The sequence below is a fragment of the Eutrema salsugineum genome, unplaced genomic scaffold (genome assembly GCF_000478725.1).
Source record: "Eutrema salsugineum unplaced genomic scaffold, Eutsalg1_0 scaffold_2, whole genome shotgun sequence".
In the NCBI taxonomy this organism is placed as follows: domain Eukaryota; kingdom Viridiplantae; phylum Streptophyta; class Magnoliopsida; order Brassicales; family Brassicaceae; genus Eutrema; species Eutrema salsugineum.
The window spans coordinates 1182988-1206872 of NW_006256829.1; the positions used below are offsets into that span (position 1 = coordinate 1182988).

Sequence of the window (23885 nt, forward strand, 5' to 3'; positions counted from 1 at the left end):
GGGCAACATTCGTTAACATGCGACACGAAAGAAAATACAAGAAAAGGCATGTTGATTTCCATAGATCTCATGAATTTAGTATGGGCTGCCAGTTTTTATCCATCTACCAACAAGTTTCGGTGACGATGTAGGTTCTACTCCATATTCCTCCCAGTAAACTCCATCAGTTTTAGCAATCCATGAGCGAGATCCAAGTTTACATGGATATTTGTTATGAGGTGATAACCAAATCTCTACTCTAGAAAAATAAGCATCCGTTGGAGGTCCTTTAAACAAATAACATTGCAACCTTTTTTTTTGCAAAACCCGACTGCCATTTTTAAGTATGTGTTTTTCATTAAATTTCAAGGAGAGGATTGGAGCCGTGGGGTTTTTTTTCATCATTGCACCGAACCTTAAGAATCTGACCATGACCCAGTTTGTTTTGAATGTCCAACATTCCACCGTTGCACCATTCTGATGAATTTTGATTTTGGCTCAACCCAAAAAACATTGCAATAATTAACACAAAAAAAATATGAGATTATTCATTTCTTGAAGCAAAAATATTTAACAAAATTTCTTTTTTGATTATTATTATGAATCTAAAGACATTAAAGTACCGTAGTGTTTATATAAGAAAATCTTGTGGTATATATATATTTAATTTATTTTATATTTTCTGAAATTGAGCTAAATATAATCCAATTAATTCTCTGGCTAAAAGAAAATTTAGTATCGAAAAGTAAGGTTGACCAATAAAATTGAACCATGTATTTTAGCCTTGCACAATATATATCTAGCTAATCACGAAAATCAAACCAAATCTAAAGTATAAGATACAACATAATATTAATTACAAGTGTTTTTTTTTTCTTTTAACAATATTAAAAAAATATTTTACTACTTATAATATCAAGTCTTTTGATCAATACAACAGAACAAATTATAAACTACATAATTTAAAAAAATAATAAAAATTTGACAAAATCTAAAATTTTATCTTAAATATTTAACAGAGGACTGTCTTTTTTGCCTCTTTAATTAGGTCAATAACTAAAGTATTTTTTACCACACCTACAATATAATACAAAAAAACATCTAATCATGCATGTTCAACATACATGATATTAGGTGAATATGCTAAGATGTCATATATAATTATGTGAAATAGAAATAAACGAATTGTTGAGCGAAAATGTATGTTTATTTATGTATAGATTGTCAATATATGTGTTTAGGACTTATGTTTAGGATTCATGTCTTTACCCCAAAAAAAACCAACTATGTAAAAATAACCAACAAAAAAACAAATGATATAATAAATGTAACATGATCCTCAATTATTATTGTCTTTGAATTCTTCTTGAAGTAAAGGTGAAACAAAAAGAACATGATCACTAGAATTTGACTTAAGTTGAATAATTTTACCGATAATAGTCTTTATTTAATTATGCCTATTTTTAAAAGAGTTGAGGTTAACTAGCTGCAATTATTTTCATCGAAAGTATATCTCGAATTCAATTCATTAATAGTTAGTAGTAGCTAGTTCAAGGAATTTAAATCAATGAATTTGTTGTGAATAATATTGACTTTAGAGGGTTTATTTTGCCGGCAATATAGTATTTGCTAATTTGAATCGTCAAAGGTGTCTCTCCAAACAACTTGTCTATATTCAATTAGTTTATTGCAATTGGTGTATTTGTTATGGAGGATGTACGTAATCAAAGAAAATGTTGAAATTATGAATAAAATAAAATAATATGATGAAGGTGATAGAATAAGACAGAAATACAAAGGGAAACTGATGTACAGTTAATTCAATAATATCGGCTATATATAAAAGATTGTGATCCTTTTTTTTAGCCCTTTAAAAAATATTCTAATTTTCTTTTGGTGAGATTGTGTAGATAAAGGCCAACTTGGCATTTTTGCCCGTTTAGTGATCCAAATGCCAATCTAAATTTGGATAGATATAACATTTTTGTTGACCAAAAAAATATAGCAATTCTATGTTCAATCATAGAAAGACTTCCCTCAGCTTCTTGCAAAAATGAAGCTACCTCTTGCAAATTTTCAATCATGAAGTTACGACTTCCCTCATCTTCTTGCAATTCAGCATCCTTCTCTGAGATAAAAGCATTTTTGGGCATTTTTGAATCTCTATTGAAGAATATCAAGTGACAGCTGATCAACCAAGGAAGTTGGAGATTAAGAACACATTAAACAAGTAAGACCATCTCCATTAGTGTAACTGATGTTGGTTCTCTAAAGATTAAATTATTAATTGTTTTTTGAAGATAAGAGTACTTAAGAGATTCTTGTATTTCTCTCCTCCATTAGTGTAACCCATATTGTCTCTTGCTCTGTTTTCGTCGACGTCATTTTTCTTCCACTTTTTGCTTTGTCATCGTCTTGTTCTTCTTCTGTTGCTTCCATTTGTCTCTGGAGAACATTATGAGACAAAAGGCGAGATCTTCCTCCATCGGTTTGTCAGAAGCTGAACTGTGATGCTTTGGCTCGGTCACTGTCTCAACGGATTTAGTCTTTTTTAGTTTTTTAAAGTCGAAATCGAACAATTCGAGTTTCCGAGTTCGCTTAGATCGTCTCCGAGTTGGGTTAATCTTTGGTGATTCGCTTTCGCTTTTAACATCGTCTTCAGCGAATTTAAAATCTATTTCATCATTAACCATCTGAAGACGAAACGAACGAGAGAAAAGAGAGAGAGGGAGTCGTCTTTTTGGATCGAAAAGGAGGAAATGATTTTCTAAATAAAATAATATGTAAAACAAATAAAAATAAAAAAATAATGAACCAATCAGCTTCCTCCACGTTGCGCAAGAAACAGTTTCCTGCACTCCTTAGCTAAGGATCGGTCCATCAAAAATGTTGGGTTTTTTATTTAAATTAAATCGCTTTTGTCTATAAAACTGTGCCGAAAATAGAATAAAACACTTTGATGGAGCTGCTCTAAGTACACAACCCCTTGTAAGAATAAATTAAAGACTAGAGAAACATCAAGGAGATTATCATATCCTGTAAACATTTAACATATTTCTTGCCTCTACATAACTTTTATTATAATATAAGACGAGAGAAGGAATATATTCAGAATTCAGCTACATTATTTTTCGAACATCTCAACTACTATTGGGTGCCTAGGTAATTCCATACCAGGTCAAAATATATTAGAGTGATCAAAACGAACAATTTTTAGTTAATTGTTACACTCACTAAAACGACATGCTACAATGTCGTTCAATCATAGGTAGTGACGCTTTTACCCTCAAAAGCTGCCATCGTAAATCCTGCTTCGCTCATGCTTCGTCTTCCCTCCTCGATTCAAAATTCCGAAAATCGGATCCAGTTCTTAGGGTTTCTCGACCCGCCTCCACCATGAACTCCGTGACGGTTCTCGAAGATGATAATTATGCTGCTCAAGGTTCGAATTGCGTCATACTTATCACCATCTTTCTTCGCATTTTTGGGTTTCTCTGTAATTACATCATTCATTTGGGAGTTGACTGCTCGCATCTGGGGACACTTTTATTTCTTTCTCGTCTCTGTCAAATTCAGAAGTTTTTTTTATCCAACATTGAGATGGTAAATTGGATTTTATCCTTTGAAGTACCCAATATCCTGTGAGACTTTGTTATTGAATATCTATTCTTCTTCGCATCGGATTGTTTCATTCTCGTTTGCTGGAGTTTCTGCTCGCGGCTTTGTCTTTTCATTGCTTTTTCTTGGAATTTGGGGTTTGATTTCGTTTGGTGAGATTGTTATTAGCTGCCAATTTTGACACTAGTGTTTGGGATTTCGCTAACACATTGCTGAATTTGGCAGAGGTTCCTATTCGTAAAGAAAAAGGAAAGGCGAGCGTTCTGGACTCTCTTATGAGCAGTGCACAGAGGAGAAAACTGGCGGATATTAGCAACTTGCAGGATCTTTCTAAACAAATGAACAGAGAAGATACGCGCCAGCAACAGAATATGTTATTCTCTTCTAAGGAATATGCTGAAAAGCTTCAAAAGGCATTCCCTTTTCACTTTGGTCTTGTTGAAATCGTGGTAGACTGTATTTTGCTGATTCGGTTGCTTTTACTGATTTTGTTTTTGCAGGAAAACATGACGCTGATGAAAGCTCTGGCACACAGAAAGTATCCATCTTGTTCTTTAAAATATGTTGGCTTGTTTGTTGCATGGACGTTATTTTGTTGGTAATGTTGTTTTTTGTATTGTGGCTGCAGTAAAATCATCGAGCTGAGCGGTGTTGAGTTTCAGAAAATGAGGATCAACTTACGGAATGTGCAGGAAAAGAATTTGCAGTTTGCTCAGGCAAACAGTCATATGTTGGCGGTGTGTCCCATCTTTCTTTGGTTCAACTTTTTTGAGATGATTGTGAAATTATTTTTACTACATGGTTCACGTATGACTTCATTGTCTTCTCTTCATATGTTTCCTGGCAGGAACTCAATACAAACAGAGACAGAGTAAGCTTTTCTGGAACTGAAGTTGCTCAAACGAGGAACTTTTATTTCATTGTATTACAAGTTCTTAGATCAACTGACGTTGTATGTACATTTTCAGCTCAAGCAACTTCAGCATGAACTTGGCTGTAAGAATGTATTACTCGAAGCCAGGAAAATGCAGCTTGAGGCAAGTTATCCCCTTGTTCTGTATATTACCATTGACTATAGTTGCCTGAGAATCGAAAATAAGTTCTAAACTTAGAATTGTTATCTAATCTCGTCCAGGAGCAACCACTTCCATGTACACACCACGCATCCGAAGATAAGGTACGTACTTGGATATTCCTGGGTGACATTTCCGGAATAGGAAATTATTACCTTTAGTACTACATTTTTTCACGCTATTTGGCTTTGTTATTGACTTCAAGGTTCCATCAAACGTTTCTGATGGGTATTGCAAACTCTTTCAGGCGCTTGATATGAATCGTAAAGACACCAAGAGAAAGCGAACGTCGAGGATAAAACGTAAACTGTTTTGCTTACATTCATTGTTGATCCTAGAAAGCTTTTTTTGCATCCTTACCCTATATCGTTTCATTTTCAATTTCAGAAAGCTCCAACGTTAAGCCAATTCTGGTTAAAGAGGACGCTAACAGTAAAAGGTCCAAATCTGCTTATTGTTTAATCCATGTTTCCTGTGAAAGCTTTTGGCAGTCAAGTAAACCTGAATTGGTATTGATTCGTTTGTAGGAAAGCTTCTGAAGTAATAGATACTAGTAGTATCCCCGAAGTGACCTGTCAGACTGAAAATGACTTTGAAAAGGGGGTTGTCGCAAACCAAATTGTTGACAATGTTGTCACCAAGAAGTTTGATCTTGATGCAGCAAACCTGGTACAAGACACTGTGCATAGCAAGAGGTTCTTACATTCAGTGCGAGGATTACATTTCTTTTATTTCCATTTCTATTCCAAAAGAATGGGAAGACAAGAATATCTTATTTGTGCTTTAATTCCTTTGTCTGGTTGTTTTGGCATAGGCAATGTGTACGAAGGAAATCTACCAGGTTTGATTTTCAAGAAACTGAACAAACGGAAAAATTGCTTGAGATGGAGGATGCCAAAGAAATTAAAGAAACCGCAAGGTTTGTTAGTGTTATTTGTCCTCGTTCCACTTTAATTACCTACGTTGTTGCAAACTCTGAATGGAAATAGGCGTATTACATTGACACTGTCTCCGTTTCGAGCAGGCTCTCTTTGAGAAGACGGTCTGCTCGGTTAAGGCCCGAAGAAGCTGAACTATGTAAAAACTTCCATGAGAGAGACGAAGTCAGGGAGACGATCAAGAGGAGAAGGTTTGAATGACCCTGAATAACGTCCTATTTTACTAGTAGTATCCTTTATAGAAGCCACTATAAAAAATGCATTAGAGGTCACTAATTTCTTGTATTACTGGGCAGAGTCTCTTCAAGAAAACAGTCTGCAAGGTTTGATTTCCAAGAACCGGAAGTGATTGAAACCTTGAATGCCGATGATGCAGGGTTTGTTGAAACATATTGTTTTAGCTTTTTTTTCTCTATCCCGTTGATTGATAGCATAGAAATTGAGTTAGCTTACATCTCTTGCGTTTTCTCTCCTCGATAATTATTTCAGAAGCTTGGTAAGCGACGGATCAAGATCTGAAGCTGTAAAACCATCTGAAAGCAGACATGACATAAAAGATACAAACGGGAAACGCAGGTTTGTTAGTGACATTGAACTTCCTGATAAGTTTAGAGTCTCAATGATGTAATTTGACTGTTATCTTTGTGATGTGCTCGTCAGAGTCTCAATGAGAAGGCAACCAACAAAGGGTAAATCTCAAACAGCTACAGACACCGATGGAGCCATCAAAGAAATAGCGAAAGACCCGTCTTTGCGCATCGACACAGTTGAGGAGTGTGTTCTGAGATCATCATCAGCTTCTAAGGAAGACGACCATGAAAGAGAATCAAAGAAGAAGCCTAGAGCTGAGGAAACCGAAGGAATGATGAGAAGGACATCTGTCGGAAGACCGTCAAGACACGCAGCAGAGAAAGTCCAATCATACAGAGAAGTCTCGCTTAAAGCGAAGATGCGGCGAAACTGCTGAACCTCCAGTATTGTCTTTTTGGCCTTTTGTGTTCTTTATATGCAAAACTGCTGTTCGGAAGCTTACTTCATGCTTTTGTATATCCAAGTCAACTTTATTATCTTATGAACTATTCCTCCTGCATTTTGTCGTTATTTCTTAGCTACCGAGGAAAAGTTCATGCAGAGATCGATGTGAACAAATTTAGATTACATCGTATAAGCAATAGAAACTGAAACGTACTCAAATTTAATTAGGGAAGGTCTTTTTCTTTTAAGCGAAAACTTGAGGTAAAAATAAAAGTAAAGAAAAGGAAAAAAAAACTAATATAATCTATGATACAACAAAGAATCTTGATTCAATGAAGAAGAAGAAGAAGAAGAAGAACAAGAATTGGAATCAAATCAAAATCGAAATTGGTATGTACAGCAAAACAAATCAAGAATCTGAATGTTTTAAGTATAGTTTCTTTCTACTGCAAGTCGAGTCGGAGTTTCTTCACCGGCATGGGACTCATCACCTCTTCGTCTCCGTCGACCATCGAGAATTCCGGTATCGGCGGGATGTTTAGGTCAAACCCACGGTGGTTTTGATGGCTGCTGCTGCTGACGTGGCTTTCAGAATTCGACACGCTACTGCTTCCGCCGCCGCCGCCTCCGCCGTTGTTGTTCTTTCCTTCGTAGTGGCACCGTTTATGGCCGCCGAGAGCTTGACCAGTGGCGAAGGATTTGTTACAAATCGAGCAAACGTGCGATTTCACACTCCCTCCGCCGCTGCCGTGACTCACGGTGGTTATCGCCGAAGAAGTCGATTGCTCATCTCCTCCGGTGGTTTGAGTAAAGGATACGTTTTTCCGGTGACTCGCCTTGTGTCCACCAAGAGCCTGGTAAGAAGAAAACGCCTTGTCGCAGACGCTGCACTTGTGGATCGGAGTAGGAGGAGGAAGCAGAGGCGGCGATGAAGAAGAAGGCAGGTCAAGGTCACGGTTTCGATCTCCGTCGCGAGCAAGGAGCATGAGACATAAAGCGATATATTCATCCTCAGTGAGACTACTGTGGCGGTCGAATTCGGATCTTGATCGCTTAGAACGCTTGCCTTTGCTACCATGGAAGCCAACTGCAGAATCTTGAAACAGAGTCGGAATCGGAGAAGCTAATCTTGGCGAAGTAAGAGCTTCGAGCGCCATTATTATTATTAAAATTTTCAAGACTAGTCGATTTGTGAAAGAGTGTTAAAGTTGAAGAAAGAAGAAATGAAGGTGTGCGTATATATAATAAAAGAGTAGAGAAGCCGGAGGAGAGGAAGTTGCGTGTGAAGAAGAGATGAGGAAGTGTGTTTGAAGAAGAGTGAAGGAGTCGATACTTAATTACTTTTTAACTTTGATTTTATATATTAAATAAAAATTATAATGTGTGCGGACCAAAAGAAGATGAGATGAAATGAAAGTATCTAACTAAGTTTGGGCACGTTTGGTTTGACCTGGTACACGTGTGTGGAAGTCGGCTAAAGAAGACTTGTTCTCACACTCTTTCTCTCTGCCGCCTTCTTTCATTCTTATCAGCTAAACAATGAAAGGAATATTCTAGAGAGAGAGCTCTCACTTAGGAGGTGTTATGCTGACCAAACAAGTGGAGAGATAAAAATGCCAAATTAAGTCGGCTACTACTCATGCTATCTTTTTCAAACCCATCGAATATCTCTATCTACTTATCATCTCCTAACTACTAGTACTGACTACTATATATCAACGTAATATACCCTGATCTATATAAACATACAGTCTTCTTTTTAATTTCAAAAGGTTTGGCAAACTATTCAACTGACTTGTGCATCAGAAATTTGTGAATTTTTTTTATTTTTATTCACGATTCATATCTTGTTATATATCTCGTTTGGAGAATAATTTTCCCACGTTTACTAATAATTAGCATAAGTAATATAGTACAAAATGTGAACATCTCGAGCCGCTTCTAATTTTTAATCTTCTTAAAATTAGCGTCCTATATTTAGCATAACTCCATATAAAAGATGAGGACAGATTTTAACGCATAACCTAAAAAAAAAATTAAAACTAAAACTTATATATAAATACATCAAAATCGCAATATTCTGAAAAGAAAAGAAAAGAGAGAAAGAAACCAAGAACAAATCTAACATTTCGGAAAACTCAAACACCAAAAAAAAAAAAGAAAAATATGAAACGTCTCATACTTGCTCATTGTTATAGGGTTTTGCATTGGAGACACGTTAGGGAAAAACGTATTTATGATCGTCAACAAGTTCCATGAGAAGACAAAACTCAAGGTCCATTGCAAATCAGGAAACGACGATTTTCCGATCATATACTTGAAAAATGGGCAAGCAAAAGGTTGGCGTTTCAACGACGCTCTATTCCATGACACAGTCTATAAATGTGAGCTAAGTCATGGATATCACTTCTCGCATTTCCAAAAATTCGTAGCTTACACGTCAGCATGGAACAACTCACTCAAGAATAAAGAAAATGTGACATGGTTAGCCGTGGAAAGGGGTCTATACCGGATTTTTAATCATAGATCTCCTGAATATATGCATAAGTGGATGTAAACCAGTCATCTAATTTAATATTAATTAGTTGTGGCTGGTGATATATCCATGATTGGTTAATTTTATGTTTGATATTCTCGAATTGATGTCAACACTATCCAGAAATATACCTCATGTAAATAATCACATATGAATGTAACATTCTAATTAAATTGTATATTCGAACCCAAAAAAAAACCATATAGGTTTTTTTTTTTCTATCATTTTTTTTTGGTGAATATATATATATATATTTTTTTTCTATCATTAAGTAATGTATATTTGATATGCTGATAATAATTAAGACACTCCCCACTGAAATTATTATTTTTTTCTCGAAAGGTTTACGAGAACATACAAATTTTCTTATTTATTGTGATATAATTTATTTTTTTCTGAAACAAATGAACATTATTTCATCTTTCCGCTTCTTTTTGGATTTTTCATTGACAATTGATTAAAAAAATGGTATATCTCAAATCAAGAACTAGTACTTTATCTAAAGACGGCAAAATTTACTATTAATATGGATATACTATATAGTAATGTGTTTCATAAAAAAAATTGTCGCTAAAAAATAGCTAACCTAATACATATGATCGGTTACAATATTAAGAAGATTTATCAGATAAATGGAATGGGTCAGAGAAAAAAGAATCAATGTTTATGAAAGAGCGCGCCGAGCTTTCGTAAGCAAAAGAGCATCATTTTTTCCTTATAGATTGCAATACTTTATTCTTGGAATAGAAAAAAGAGTGTTATATCGTTATCGATTTTAGACAAACTGGAGAGCTAGTGAAGAATGGCATCAATATATAGGAGAATTAGCTTGCTAAAAGCCTAGAAGACGATCCCAACTCACCCAAAAAGAGTCACTCTTCGAATAGAAGTCAAATGAGCTTCCATGCTAAAAAAAAGTTTGGTTCCATATGGGCCGATTATAAATTGCCAAACTTCCAAAAGCTTTGGCAAACATGTTTCAACATTAGGAATTTAACTGTTACTTTTACCAAGAGAAAAATTCATACATACTTTTACTTTTTTTTTGCTGCTATATAAAGATTAGCTAGAAACGCACTTCAAAAGAAGACTACAAAAATGTTTACCAAAAATAAGATAAAGAACAAGTTTGCTAACCGTTTTCTCCATTTTTGTAGTCAAAATAGCAATTGCTAAAAATAAAAGAGAAGGATCTGAAAACGAAAATGTGTATAAATAATACCCAAGACAAGATGGAGAGTAAGTAAACAACAACAGAGAATTAATTGAAGTTCTGTTACACAGAAGAAAATAAAAACAATATGAACAACCTCTTCATCTCTCTGATTCTTTTTAGTCTATGCATAAGAAATACAATCGGAATAAGTAAAATCGTGCTCACGAACGAGCTGCACAACAAAATCCTTGCGGTGCGTTGTAAATCCAAGGACAACAATCTTGGTGACCATTATTTGCGCGTTGGCCAATCAAAGGCTTTTGAATTCGACGATAACGTTTGGAGGAGGACGCTTTTCTTTTGTCATATGTGGAAAGGGCCTAATTATAAGGTTCACAAAGTGTTTGATGCATACAGATCTAAGTGGAAAAGCGATTATGGGCCAACGTATTTTTGGATAGGAAGAGAGGATGGGATCTATTATAGACAAGATCCCAATGGTAAACCTCCCGTGAAAAGATATGACTGGAATCTTACGGCACCTTGATAGAAAGAGAGGATGGAACCTAATTTTCTTTTTACGTATATGTGTGTATCGTTTGATGAAGATACATATGTAAATTTTTTTTTTTTTTTTTTTGGTGATTCACTAAAAATTTTTTTATTCATATCAATTGACTACCTGTTTTTAGGAGAGAAAAAATAATTATAGTAAAAGCTGTTAGAATTTTCAATCTACAATCCAACTAAAAAAGAATAATATCTCAAACAAGGATAGATTTTTGAGTATTGTGACAATTTGTGAGATTTAAAAATGTACATGTTTACCTGGCACTATGAATTTATCTGTCACTTTTTTTTTTCTGAAGCCTTTCGTTTCGTTTTGTATAAGTTTTGAAAATTTTATATCTACATTCCAACGAAAACAAAAAGATAATATAATTGATCAAATAACATAAAAATAAAGTTAAGATTAAGAATCTGTCAGTCATTAATTTTCTTTGTTTTTTAATTGAGTTTTCCTTTTCACAAGTTTTTAAAAATTCCACAAATCAAAGATTTCTATCCACTGTGGAATTTTTATGTTAAAAATTCCATCAAAGATTTCTTGTCCTTTGTGGAATTTTTAAAATTAAAAAAAAAAATTTGGACACTGTTTCCTCTGTTGATTAAAAAATATCATTCCATATCATGTCAACTTTTCTTTTTAAGACAAATTAATATTGTAAAATTATATTTCATGAACGAAAATATGTATATAAATACCCAACATATATGTAGGGCATAGAAACATAAGAAAAACAATATATCAAAAGAGACCTCTAGTCTATCTCCGAGATATAGCAGACAAATAAAAGAAATGAACAATCTCTTGATAATTTCGATTCTTTTAGGTCTATGCACCGGCTTAAGCAATGGTTTTCACACGATAGGAGAAAGCAGAGTAACGTTCAGCAACCAGTTGGAACACAACAAACTCCTCAAGGTTCTGTGTGACAACGACGAGGGAGAGCAGCTTGTGAAAATCGGCAAAGAATACGAGTTTTCTTTTAGTGATAACTTGTTCATGACAACTCGTTACAAGTGTAAAGTGGATCAAGGCCCTAATTTTAAACATCACCAAGAGTTTTTGGCGTATGACGCTTCGTGGAGCACAATTCTTGAGCCCAGGTGTAGGTGGATTGCTAGAGAAGATGGAATCTATTTCTCTCAAGATGGAAACCCTCCCACGAGAAAATATGTGTGGGATGGTCCTCACATTCTTGAAAACTAGGGTTTTATGTATTTCTTGTTTGAAATCTCTGCTGTATCGTTTGTATGATGAATAATCTATATATCTAATTAATATCTTATTATATCAAGAATATTGATCTTTTTTTCCTTAAAGTCATATAATATGATTGATTAGCTAGATGCAGCTTCCATCAGCCGATCGATCCCTTGCTTACGATCGAGAAGCATTCAACCCATCATCTCCTTGATGGATCTTTATCAACCGGTCCTGTCCAATTTTAATAAAAATCTTATTACAGTTTATCTCTATTATCTCTTCTCGATCAATCACTTTTGAGTTTTTTTTTTTCCAGTGATTAGATTCGTGTCCTTTTACTTGTTTTTCCTAAACGAGGAATCTCTAATTTTTCTATAAAATGTTAAATTTTCTCATTGGTTTTTAAGACATCTGCAGTAGTGAGAAACCCAAAATGAGTTTTTCATAAATTTTTTTTTAGTATTTGAATATAATTTACAATTATAGTAAAATATTTAATTTTAAGAAAAAAATCAACCAATGATAAAGAGATACATGGTTTTAGAATCTCTCATGAATTTCTCGTAGTCTTTTATTTTGAGAGACTCTTTTCACTCTCTCTTTTTTATTTATTATTTTCAATAGTGAGAAATTCTCTAAAAGACCATCACAATACCGTTTTTGGGTTTTAATTATATTATTTGTTTCGATTCAGAATACCTAATTTTATAAATTCAGAACTTTTTAAGTTGATACGATAGTAAGAAATCATGCTACGACTATAACGAATATTTATTAATTTACTTTCATTATAATGGAGGTTGATTTTTTAAACTAATGACATTAATTATGTTAAAAGATTAGTGTGCATGTGTCAACCCCCGTGTTTGATTCTTCACGAATAACTGGCTTTCTGTTTTACACAGGGCGTTTGAAGAATCTTGAAACATTAATTGAAAGATCTGGAATTATTTTGGAGGTGTTACAATGTCGTCTTTTTATTTTTAGCTAATTGTTGGAGTTGTAACCAATTAATTAATATATTTATAAAAAATAATTAATTAATATTAACTATTTAAAATGTTAATATGTGGATATATGTAAATATTTTAAAATACTTAATATTTTAGTAATATTTAATTCAGTTATTATTATAAAATATTTAGTTATTGGAATGAACGATATATTCATATCATATTACAAAAGAGCTAAAACCATGACCATGACCCACCTAAAACTTGTTGGTCTAATCATAACCTTCCAATATTGTTTCATTACAAGCCATGGTTACAGACTATGGCTCCCAAGACATCATGTAGTACAGGTCGAGAACGAAATGATTAAAGAACACAATAAACTGAGGGTTCATTGTAGATCGAAAGACGACGATCTAGGTTTCCATGACCTCAACGAAACTGAGATCTACGACTTCAGCTTTCGGGAACACGTGTTCGCGACCACGCTTTTCTGGTGCAATGTGTGGAAAGGACCCGATTTCAACAAGCATCACCAGAGTTTCGAGGCGTTTTCGTCGGACACGCAATGGAAACTGCTTTGTGGGGGTAAAATTTGTAAGTGGGTCGTGAGAGATGATGCCATTTACGTGTTCAATACTAGAACCAAATATTACGCTTACGTATATGCATGGGATGTGCCTCATGGTAACACTCATATGATCACTTCTTCCACCTAGCTAGTATCAAATCTCGCTTATTTGTATTATTATTTAGAATAATATAAAAAGTTTTAAACACTGCAAATCTTGATTTGAGTATCCTTTTTTTTAAAAAAAGTCGTTACTTTGAGTTTTTTTTTTTTTAAATTACCGACTTGAATATGTCGAATTGAATTATCATAGAAATCATGGTGTATTCTAAATGTTTCTTTTTTTTTTGTTTTTGGTGGCTCAACAACAACATTTTCATTACAACAAAACACATTACAAAAACAGTGGTATGACGTATAATATGTCCGGTGTTCCAAAACCAGTAGTAAAAATTAATAGTAATTACAACAAATGTTCTACTCCTCCAGGGTCTAGTTGATAGAATAAGTAGTTATATAAATATCTGAAAGATCTAAGAAAAATCAGGGACCAAAAGGCAAATACGTAGATATTTTGATGAACCAACGGTCGAAGAACATCTGGAGAAGTGGAAACTGGAAACTATCGGAGAAGAATGGCACTGACACTGACACCGACCACTTCCGTTCATCTCCTCAATTCCACCTCCGTCGCGCGTCCTTACATCTTCGGCGCTGATTTTCGTCTTCGATCGCAGTTTCGACGGCCTGTATCGTCAATCTCTAACTTCCGTCTCAAATTTCCTTCGACAAGCGAGTCGCTTCGTTGCCTCTGCTCTCCTTCCTCCGCTTCATCTCCTATGCCACTCGAAGTCTCCGCTCCGAATTCTCAGGTCTTACTTCTGGGAATTAAGAGTTTATAAAGTTTCTTTTTTTCGTCTGATTTTTGGTCTTTGGAGGAGAATGTATGTTGCTGAGTTTCTTTATTTTTATTTGTTTGACTTACGTATGCGTCGAAATTGTGATCAGTTTCTTGATTGTTTGCTCTACTCAAGAGCGTATTGGGTTACCCAAGGCGTAATCGCTTGGAATGTGGATGTTGGTGAAGGGTCTTGCTACTTGTATGCGAGCAGTATTGCTGGTTTATCATTCAGTGAAGATGGAATCGATGGTGCTTAATCTTATCTCTAAATTTGTTACCACTGTCTCTGTTGAAAGGTTTTTCCTTTTTATCAAATTTCATTGGTTCTCAGGTTATGATTTCAGTCTCAAGCTCGAAGCTGAATCCGGATCACTTCCTACAAATGTAAGTTGTGCATCCTCTGCCTTTCTGTTTTCTTCATATGAGTAGAGAATCTGACAATATGTTAGGAAATCAAAGAAAAATCTCAAAGTGGAAGTCTTGATTTCAGGTGATTGAGAAGTTTCCACATATCAGGAATTACAAACCGTTCAAAGTTCCTTCGGATTTGGATATCAGGGATCTTGTCAAAAGCCAGCTAGCTGTTGTTTGCTTTGATGGTAAGAGTTGTCTCCTTTCTTGTTTAGGAGATTGAATTATTTAATGTTTGTTTAATTTTCTGCAGCGGAAGGACGGCTGATACAGGGAACTGGGTTGCAATTGCCTGGCGTCTTAGATGAATTGTTCTCATATGACGGTCCCTTAGGTGCACATTTTACACCAGAGGGTGTCTCTCTTCACCTCTGGGCTCCCACTTCTCAAGTATGATTCTCATGTTGGTGTTACCTTTCGTTAAGCCTGCGTTAAACATTATTAACTCTTTTTTGTGCTCATTTGTGCATGTAAGTAGGCTGTTTCTGTATGCATCTACAAAAACCCACTTGACAAGAGTCCGATGGAAATCTGCCCACTCAAAGAGGTTAATGGTGTGTGGAGCACTGAAGGACCTAGTAGTTGGGAAGGGTGCTATTATGTTTATGAAGTATCAGTCTATCATCCAAGCACCTTGAAAGTGGAAACTTGCTATGCAAATGATCCTTATGCACGAGGGTATGGTATTTTTCAATTAATGTACATAGAAGTATCATACAATGTTTTTGTCCAAATGAGTCATGTGTGATTATTTTCTTTTTCTTTCTCAAGCAGGCTTTCAGCAGATGGTAGCAAAACTTTGCTAGTTAATCTTAATTCCGATGATCTAAAACCTGAAGGATGGGACAAATTAGCAGATACGAAGCCATGCCTGAGATCCTACTCAGATATAAGTATTTATGAGCTGCATGTGAGGGATTTCAGGTAATTAGAGTCTATTTTGCAGATTTATGGTATGCTTCTGCCTAGATGTAAATTGTGCTTGTGACTATGGGGAAGATATTTGTGTGCCCTATGTTTGTTTACTCCAGACTTATAATTACAGTATGACAACTGTGAAGTCATTTTATTTTGCTATTGCAGGTTTACCGTTTCTTCTTATTTGTCTAATTCTTACCTGCTATTTCAGTGCCAATGATGAGACCGTTGGACCTGAGAATCGTGGTGGATATCTGGCTTTCACTTTTAAGGTGCAAATTTCATTGTCCATGTGCATAAGCATAAATTTATCATCTTACTTGATATATGTTTTCACATGTTTTACTAGTGATCAAATTTAGTTATACTTCTAATACTTCTGATACATTCGCTGCTCTGGCATCATCGTGTTTTGTGCCTATTGGCAGGATTCTGCAGGTGTGAAACATCTTCAGAAATTAGCGGATGCAGGTCTCACCCATCTACATCTTCTTCCAACATATCAGTTTGGTGATGTTGATGATGAGAAGGAGAACTGGAAGTCTATAGGTAGGGTATCTTTGATGTCTCAAGCGCTTACTTAATATTTTGCTCAAGCGTATACTTAATATTTTGCACTTAAGTTGGAGCTCAAAACCTGGAAGGACAGTAAGTAAGTCTTCAGACAAATAGAAACATAAGTAAAACTAACAAAGTCGTCTTTCCTGTTTTTGTTTTTTTTTTTTTGTATCTAGAATATTACTGTTCGCATAATGATGACCTGTTTGTGGGTAGACAGCAGTCTTCTGAAAGGATTACCACCTGATTCAGCTGAGGCGCAAGCTCGTATTACAGAAATCCAGAATGATGATGGCTATAACTGGGGGTAGTCTGTTGTACGCAAGTTACTCCATTCATTATGAAGCCCTTGATAACAAGCTTCCTGTTTCGTGAAGGTATAATCCTGTGCTCTGGGGAGTCCCAAAAGGAAGCTACGCTAGTGATCCGAATGGTCCATGCCGTATAATTGAATTCAGAAAAATGGTTCAGGTTTGCATTTTTCCATGTTTGGATATTGAAAATCGGATAAAAAGATTATACTGCTCCTGGTGATTTGTAACATCAATAAGCTTATTGAAAGCTAAATATTGTAGTGATTCATACAAGGTGTTTCAATAAACCCCCATGCTGTTTTTTAGTTTGCTCAGCTTCTTTTTGCAGGCTCTTAATCGTACGGGTCTTAATGTCGTCTTAGACGTTGTTTATAACCACTTGCATGCAAATGGGCCACACGACAAAGACTCTGTTCTTGATAAGGTGAGCACCTAACTAATATTATATTGATTTCAGTCTGATAACTATCTGTCTAGCGTGAGTTCTATATCTTCCATGACAAAATTTGTTTGCTTAGATAGTTCCAGGCTACTATTTGAGAAGGAACAATGATGGTTTTATTGAAAACAGTACATGCGTAAACAACACTGCCAGCGAGCATTATATGGTTGATCGTCTGATACGGGACGATCTATTAAACTGGGTTGTTAACTATAAGGTACATGCTGGTCATCTATACTGACTACTTTTCCTCTTGCTACTTTCTTCCTCTTCTCACATTAAGTAAATATTATCGTTCTTCATGTACCTTCCAACCTTTGATTTACTGAACATGACAAGGTTTACTGTATTCTGCATTATTACGCTAAGTTTTTTTGTCCTTATATATTCCGGCTGGTTGATCATGTGCTGATTCTGTCAGGTTGATGGTTTCCGTTTTGATCTCATGGGTCATATAATGAAAGATACAATGGTAAGCCGACAGTTTACTTTTTAGTTGGGTCCTTCTCAGTCATATACTCATATCTGGTTTCATTAAGTTTTGTTGTAATATTTCAATTTTACAATAGTTTTAATGTGAATTGTAATTACTTTGTTCCTAAGGTAAAAGCAAAATCTGCAATTGGTAGCTTGAGAAAGGAAACAGATGGAGTTGATGGCTCAAGAATTTATTTGTAAGTCTTGGCTCATTATTGGACTTACGTGCAATTTTTTCAGACATTAGTTGCATCTTTTTTTGTTTCTGATGAAAAAATTTTGGCCATATCATTTTTTTGTGTGCTCTGTTCATCAGATATGGCGAAGGATGGAACTTTGGTGAAGTTGCTCAAAATGGACGTGGAATAAATGCTTCACAGTTCAACTTAAGCGGGACTGGAATTGGAAGGTGTGAAGTTTATTGCTTCAATACATCTGAAAGAAAGAGTTTTTCATTCCCTTTTCCTCTGTGTTTTATTTACCGAATTTCCTGAAGCTGGACGTCTTATCACTGTCTTCAGTTATTATTCAACATCTCCCTGATTTTCTTTTGTTTTACCTGGAAATTTATATCTCTATTCAGTTTTAACGACCGTATACGAGATGCAACTCTTGGTGGATCTCCGTTTGGTCATCCTCTTCAACAAGGATTCATTACAGGTTTACTGTTACAGGTATGTTTGATTTTATTTTGTGCTGTTACCCGTGAAGATATCATCACTGAATTGTTTTAGCGCTCCCACCAAGGTTTAAAATAAAGAATATGGTACCAGACCACATAATCACTTTCATCCCCACTTTCACATAATTCCATACTTTATATCAACAATACATGTTTGTAGCTTTGTTTGGAATAAACATCACATCACGCACGATATTACCCATGCAAGTGTTTAAGATAATCTTATCTGAGAGATGAAAGTTCCATGCCATCAATCATCTCGTGTATCACTTGTTTTTCAATGCGTTAATTGTTATTTCTAGTAGAGATATAGGTTTTGAAGTATGTAACTCTTCTTATCTTCACTTCTTTACCTTCCCTTTTCTGGACAGCCTAACGGTCATGATCATGGTTCAGAAGCTACCCAGCAACTGATGCTTTCTACTGCAAAAGATCACATCCAGGTAACTGATTGCTGTTAGATATCATACGCAAGACGGAAATCATATTTCTGTGATCAAGGCTTAAGAATGTGCAAACCCAAAGTTTTGCTCTCTAATTCGCTTCACAACTGGCCCCATGCTTTCTCCTTTCGTACCAAATTTTGTTTTTTCATGAGTTGAAATGCGAAAGTGGTATGGAGATCTTGGAACACTAAGTTGTAGAAAGTCCTTTTATAATATAATTCTTTTACTTCCATCATGGATTAGATTGGGATGGCTGCAAATTTGAAGGATTATGTGCTAAGTAATCATGAAGGGAAGGAGGTATGTAAATAGACGCACTTTATTATTTAACTATTCATGCACAAAGGACTTTGTCTCCCGTTTTATGATGTATTCCTCTCTTTTTGTAGGTGAAGGGATCAGAGGTTTTAATGCATGATGGTACACCTGTTGCATATGCTTCACAACCTACAGAAACTGTACACAGCTTCAGTCATACTAATTAATTGCATCATTTAAAATGAATCAAGCACCAATAAATGTGTGAAGCTCATACCAGCATTTCCCTGTGGTTTCAGATTAACTACGTCTCTGCTCATGACAATGAAACCCTCTTTGACATTATCAGTTTGAAGGTAATATAGAAATATGCTTTCTGAATTTTTATGGAGACATCCACATTCCTACTTAAGGGTATGCATAGACTTATTTCTCCTTTTTCCACTGTTTTCTTGCAGACTCCGATGGATATATCTGTGGATGAAAGGTGTCGAATAAATCATTTGGCCTCAAGTATGATTGCCCTCTCGCAGGTTCTCTACTATCTCCCAACTTGACTCAGAAATGGGTCACTTGCAGACTAGGGCTAGTTGGACATGATTCTTGAAGCTATTACACCGAGTAGGATTTCTTGTTCGGCTCATATCTTAAAAAAATTGAATTCAATATGTTGTATTCTGCAATGTGAAGGGTATACCATTCTTCCACGCTGGGGACGAGATTCTACGCTCGAAATCACTTGATCGTGATTCTTACAACTCCGGTGACTGGTTCAATAGGTTTGCCTTTTCTCTCTTGTAAAGAACATTTCTTCTGATGTTATATATTGCACCCTACTGATAGACATGAACGGCGACAAGTTTAGGCTAGACTTCAGCTACAGTTCCAACAACTGGGGTGTTGGGCTTCCTCCAAAAGGGAAAAATGAACACAGTTGGCCACTGTAAGTACCGACCGAATCGCCTTTACTAAATCTGATTATTAATAGAACCATACATCCATTGCATGTTTCTAGAACCAATCATCTGCTGCTATATATGTCTGTAGGATCAAACCGAGGTTACAAGATCCATCATTCAAGCCTCAGAGCAGTCACATAGTTGCCACCCTCCACAATTTCTTAGATCTGTTACGCATCAGATACTCTTCACCGCTCTTTCGTCTAGATTCAGCAAAGGCTATCCAGGTCAGGAGGACGACTACTGCTTAATAATTTTCTTCTCTTATAAACAAATTATTCGTCTAGTATCAATCCTTCTTTTGCAATGCCGCGAAAGACCAGAAGCTCATGCAGGTTCTAAGTAAATTGATCCGTGATTGTGTTACAGGCACAAAGTTTACAAATGCAAAAAAAGAAATCACAACTATGTGTAGACTGATATGACCTCTCTGTTTTTTTACAGGAGCGAGTGCGATTTCATAACACGGGCCCCTCATCATTCCCAGGCGCCATTGTCATGAGTATTGAAGATGGTCACAAAGGCAGCCCAAGTGTTCCTCAGATCGATCCTATGTAAGTGTAAAAAACAAAAAACAACATGATCCACAAATCTTTCAAAGCTTCATGCATATATATGTTACTATGTATAATCTATTGTTTGTTGACGGTGGTGTTACTCGTACAGCTACTCATTCATTGTGGTTATCTTCAATGCAAGCCCGTCTGAGTTCTCATTTCTCAGTCCCGTTTTAAAAGACAGGAATCTTGAATTACATCCGGTACAGGTAATTCGCGCACTACCAGATATTAAACAATATCATAAGCTTTCCGCATTTCAGTTTAATTGTGTATTAGAAAAGTGTAAGCACTAGTAGTGATGATTCAACTCCGAGTCACAGGTGATGTCTGGAGATGAAAGAGTCAAGAAATCAGTGTATGACGCGATTTCTGGCGGCTTTACTGTACCGGCAAGAACAACGACTGTGTTTATTGAGTCACGTAATGGTTGAACTTGATTGAATCTTATCTACTCACAGCAAAAAAAATAAAAACAATTCTCTCAATAGCAAAGTTTATCCTTAAAAAAATAATGCCTTGAGTTTCACTTTTGTGCAAATCATATAGATGGCGTCCGTTTTCTGCCATCTTTGCATATCTGGCCTTCATATTCCGATAGAGCAATTGGAATATTAAATTTGACCAAATCCGAGCCAACATGACTAAATTCAAATTTCATAAATGATCTGACGAAGGTGATTATCAAACCGAATAATCTTATCGAGGATATCATGGAGTATTTGAGAATGTTATTGGGTGTCATACTTATTCTTCACGATATTCGCCAATAATTCTACTTTATAAACAATGTCATATTCCATTTGTCTTTGATTCTACATCTTTGATTATAGATGCGATTTGAGCTTCCAAAACATCATGAACAAAAAAAAAAAAAAAAAAAAGAAGTCTCTATACAGGTAGGGTAATAATGTTGGAGTGTACTATGCAACAACTCGACGTGTTTCACGTTTAAGATAAGATATGTCCCACCTCTATAAATAAAGTGAATAAGATGTCTCCTCTCTAAACAGCACTTAATATAGTAATCATTATCGTTTTTTTTTTCTTTATCTGGAAACAGTGTGAGATATGGATTCAGGATTCGTCCACATCATTCCTTCCTCAAGGTTCTTCTCTCAAATTCATATCCACATCAAATGATTGTATATGGTTATTTGACATAGATGTATATATGCACGATTGTATATGTATTTTGTTGATGAAAGACATGCAGGTGTCATGGTAAGACTGAGAATGAAAAGAGTTACGGCGAATTCGATGAAGAGAGAGATAGTGAGTACACTTTTGTGAGTGCTTTAAGTATGAATGGAGGAGATGGAGACAACAGTTACTCCACCAATTCTCTTCTTCAGGTTTTTTTTTTTAACTATTTTTTTAATGAGACATGCATACGCACCCCTATACTTTATGTTAGTTAGTTGGTGCTAGCAAAGGCTAAGCCGTTTTTTTTTGTTTTTCAGAGAAGAGTGCTAGCAAAGGCTAAGCCGGTTTTGGTTAAGAACACAAAGGAACTGATGATAGACTTGAACTTTCCTAATTACATTAAAGTAGCTGATTTGGGTTGTTCTTCGGGACAAAACACGTTCTTGGCAATGTCTGAAATCATCAACATAATCAATGTGTTCTGTCAAAAGTGGAACCAGAACCCACCAGAAATAGATTGTTGTTTCAACGATCTCCCTAATAACGATTTCAACACGACGTTCAAATCCATACATTTATTCAAAGAGAAGAACCTCACAAGTTTTGAATCATACTTCGTTTCTGGAGTCCCCGGTTCTTTCTACTCGAGGCTCTTCCCTCGTAAGAGTCTCCATTTCGTACATTCCTCTTATGGTCTCCATTGGCTCTCTAAGGTATGATTAGTGTTGAGACTTCATTATAACATTCTATTTATAATTATGTAGTGATTCAATATTTTTCAAAAAAAAAATATTGCTATAATGTTATGGGAACTATTTTTGATTGTAAGGTTCCTAAAGGACTTGAAAAGAACAAGACGAGTGTGTACATCACAAATTCAAGTCCTATAAGTACATACAAGGCTTACTCAAATCAGTTCCAAAGAGATTTCACGACATTTCTTAAATTGCGTTCTGAAGAGATGATTTCAAATGGACGTATGGTTCTCACTTTCATCGGTAGAAACAATATGGATAATCCATTGCATAGAGATTGTTGTCACTTTTGGACATTACTATCAAAATCCCTTCGTGACCTAGTCATCGAGGTATAATTCAAAATCAATTTATGTTTGGTCGAATTGAATATGTTTCAAATATTTGATTTTGCCACGGTCTGTTTTTCTATAATTAATAGGGTCTTGTGAGTGCTTCGAAGGTGGATTCGTTCTACATGCCGTTTTATGATCCTAGTGAAAAAGAAGTAAAAGAAATCATAGGGAAAGAGGGTTCCTTTGAAATCAAAGATTTAGAGACACATGAATACGATATTGGCCATTGTAACCAAGACGAGGCAAAGAGGAGTAAATCAGGGCAAAATGAAGCCAATTATATTAGAGCGGTGTGTGAACCATTACTTGTGGCTCACTTTGGAGATGCCACTATCTACACATTGTTTAACAAGTTCGCATATCATGTGTCTCAACATGCTGATTGCAGAAACAAAACGACCGTTAGTCTAGTTCTTTCATTGACTCGGAAATAAGCTTTTCTCATCTAATAAAGTTTATTCTTAGCGATATGTAGGCTTATATCTTGTATATTATACTATTTTGTTTAAATTTGAAATTATATTAATCAACTATTATCTACAACAATAATTTGGGCTTACTAGGACAGCTTCTTTATGGAAAATGCAGAGAAAAACAGAGCAAGGCAGAGTAAACAACATTAATAATAAAAAGAAAGAAAAAAAAAAAACAGAGCGTGGCTACAGTGAGGCAGATCAAAAATCTGTGGCAAGGGGATTCAAAGGATCAGCTTATAGGATATATTATAATTTAGTTGCTTGAAATTATAATGCATATAGTGGCCAAGATCTATTGTTAAAATTTTGACAACAAAACAAATATATTGTAGAAAAGGTGAAAAAGCCAGCAAGTAGCAAATAAAAAGAAAAAAGAAGGAAAACATATGACAGCTATTTGTTGGTCCTATTCAGCATGGTAGTCCAATACGAAAATTCAAAAACCATAAAAAAAAAATTCATAAAAAAATCAATTTCTTATAAATTGATACGTACTAAATGATACAGTATCTGGCTGCATTACATTCTCACATTGGAGACATGTCATATAAATGGTTGGAGAGGATTGTGTTTTGTGACAAGTTGAGCGTGTTTCACATGGACGACATGCAGTAGCAGAGTCAGAATTATTTTTTATTAGGGGCATAAATAAATAAACAAAAGCATATATAATTTTATGA

The 23885-nt window shown here is 35.3% G+C and overlaps 7 protein-coding genes across 9 annotated transcripts; 6 read left to right on the plus strand and 1 right to left on the minus strand.

Annotated features, from left to right (window-relative positions):
• The first annotated feature begins 1946 nt into the window (after positions 1–1946).
• On the plus strand, positions 1947–6698 carry LOC18019358 (SHUGOSHIN 2). Of its 2 annotated transcripts, none has more exons than XM_024155764.1 (15): positions 1947–2209; positions 3823–4010; positions 4098–4135; positions 4226–4334; positions 4445–4468; positions 4566–4634; positions 4733–4774; positions 4918–4972; positions 5058–5109; positions 5198–5365; positions 5485–5589; positions 5695–5799; positions 5905–5985; positions 6098–6184; positions 6269–6698. In XM_024155764.1, the coding sequence occupies exons 2-15, from the start codon at positions 3873–3875 to the stop codon at positions 6573–6575; spliced, it is 1380 nt and encodes a 459-aa protein (XP_024011532.1). In that variant the 5' UTR covers positions 1947–2209; positions 3823–3872; the 3' UTR covers positions 6576–6698. The 2 variants fall into 2 exon arrangements, with proteins under 2 accessions (XP_024011532.1, XP_024011531.1); XM_024155763.1 differs by lacking the exon at positions 1947–2209 and adding an exon at positions 3311–3421.
• Positions 6699–6896: 198 nt separating this feature from the next.
• Positions 6897–7899, minus strand: LOC18019359 (zinc finger protein ZAT6). Its single transcript, XM_006398827.2, has one exon. It carries the CDS (start codon positions 7738–7740, stop codon positions 7027–7029), a length of 714 nt encoding a protein of 237 aa, XP_006398890.1. The 5' UTR covers positions 7741–7899; the 3' UTR covers positions 6897–7026.
• A 2512-nt stretch (positions 7900–10411) lies between these two features.
• LOC18019361 (S-protein homolog 21) lies at positions 10412–10822 on the plus strand. Its single transcript, XM_006398829.2, has one exon. The coding sequence runs from the start codon at positions 10421–10423 to the stop codon at positions 10820–10822; it is 402 nt and encodes a 133-aa protein (XP_006398892.1). The 5' UTR covers positions 10412–10420.
• Positions 10823–11577: 755 nt separating this feature from the next.
• Positions 11578–12128, plus strand: LOC18019362 (S-protein homolog 9). Its single transcript, XM_006398830.2, has one exon. The coding sequence runs from the start codon at positions 11636–11638 to the stop codon at positions 12047–12049; it is 414 nt and encodes a 137-aa protein (XP_006398893.1). The 5' UTR covers positions 11578–11635; the 3' UTR covers positions 12050–12128.
• A 1233-nt stretch (positions 12129–13361) lies between these two features.
• Positions 13362–13718, plus strand: LOC18019363 (S-protein homolog 21). Its single transcript, XM_006398831.2, has one exon. The coding sequence runs from the start codon at positions 13362–13364 to the stop codon at positions 13716–13718; it is 357 nt and encodes a 118-aa protein (XP_006398894.2).
• Positions 13719–14192: 474 nt separating this feature from the next.
• On the plus strand, positions 14193–21000 carry LOC18019364 (pullulanase 1, chloroplastic). Its single transcript, XM_006398832.2, has 28 exons — positions 14193–14442; positions 14579–14720; positions 14803–14855; positions 14962–15070; positions 15136–15272; positions 15361–15560; positions 15657–15806; positions 16012–16072; positions 16229–16349; positions 16575–16665; positions 16736–16829; positions 17001–17096; positions 17191–17331; positions 17536–17586; positions 17718–17788; positions 17908–18000; positions 18175–18265; positions 18645–18716; positions 18963–19019; positions 19109–19177; positions 19277–19333; positions 19436–19510; positions 19668–19756; positions 19843–19920; positions 20025–20163; positions 20381–20490; positions 20603–20702; positions 20817–21000. The coding sequence occupies exons 1-28, from the start codon at positions 14206–14208 to the stop codon at positions 20925–20927; spliced, it is 2895 nt and encodes a 964-aa protein (XP_006398895.1). The 5' UTR covers positions 14193–14205; the 3' UTR covers positions 20928–21000.
• Positions 21001–21518: 518 nt separating this feature from the next.
• Positions 21519–23289, plus strand: LOC18019365 (salicylate/benzoate carboxyl methyltransferase). 2 transcript variants are annotated; one of them, XM_024156090.1, is made up of 5 exons: positions 21519–21602; positions 21710–21848; positions 21957–22352; positions 22469–22726; positions 22816–23289. In XM_024156090.1, exons 1-5 carry the CDS (start codon positions 21565–21567, stop codon positions 23161–23163), a joined length of 1179 nt encoding a protein of 392 aa, XP_024011858.1. In that variant the 5' UTR covers positions 21519–21564; the 3' UTR covers positions 23164–23289. The 2 variants fall into 2 exon arrangements, with proteins under 2 accessions (XP_024011858.1, XP_006398896.2); XM_006398833.2 differs by having other exon boundaries at positions 21526–21602; positions 21702–21848.
• Positions 23290–23885: the final 596 nt, after the last annotated feature.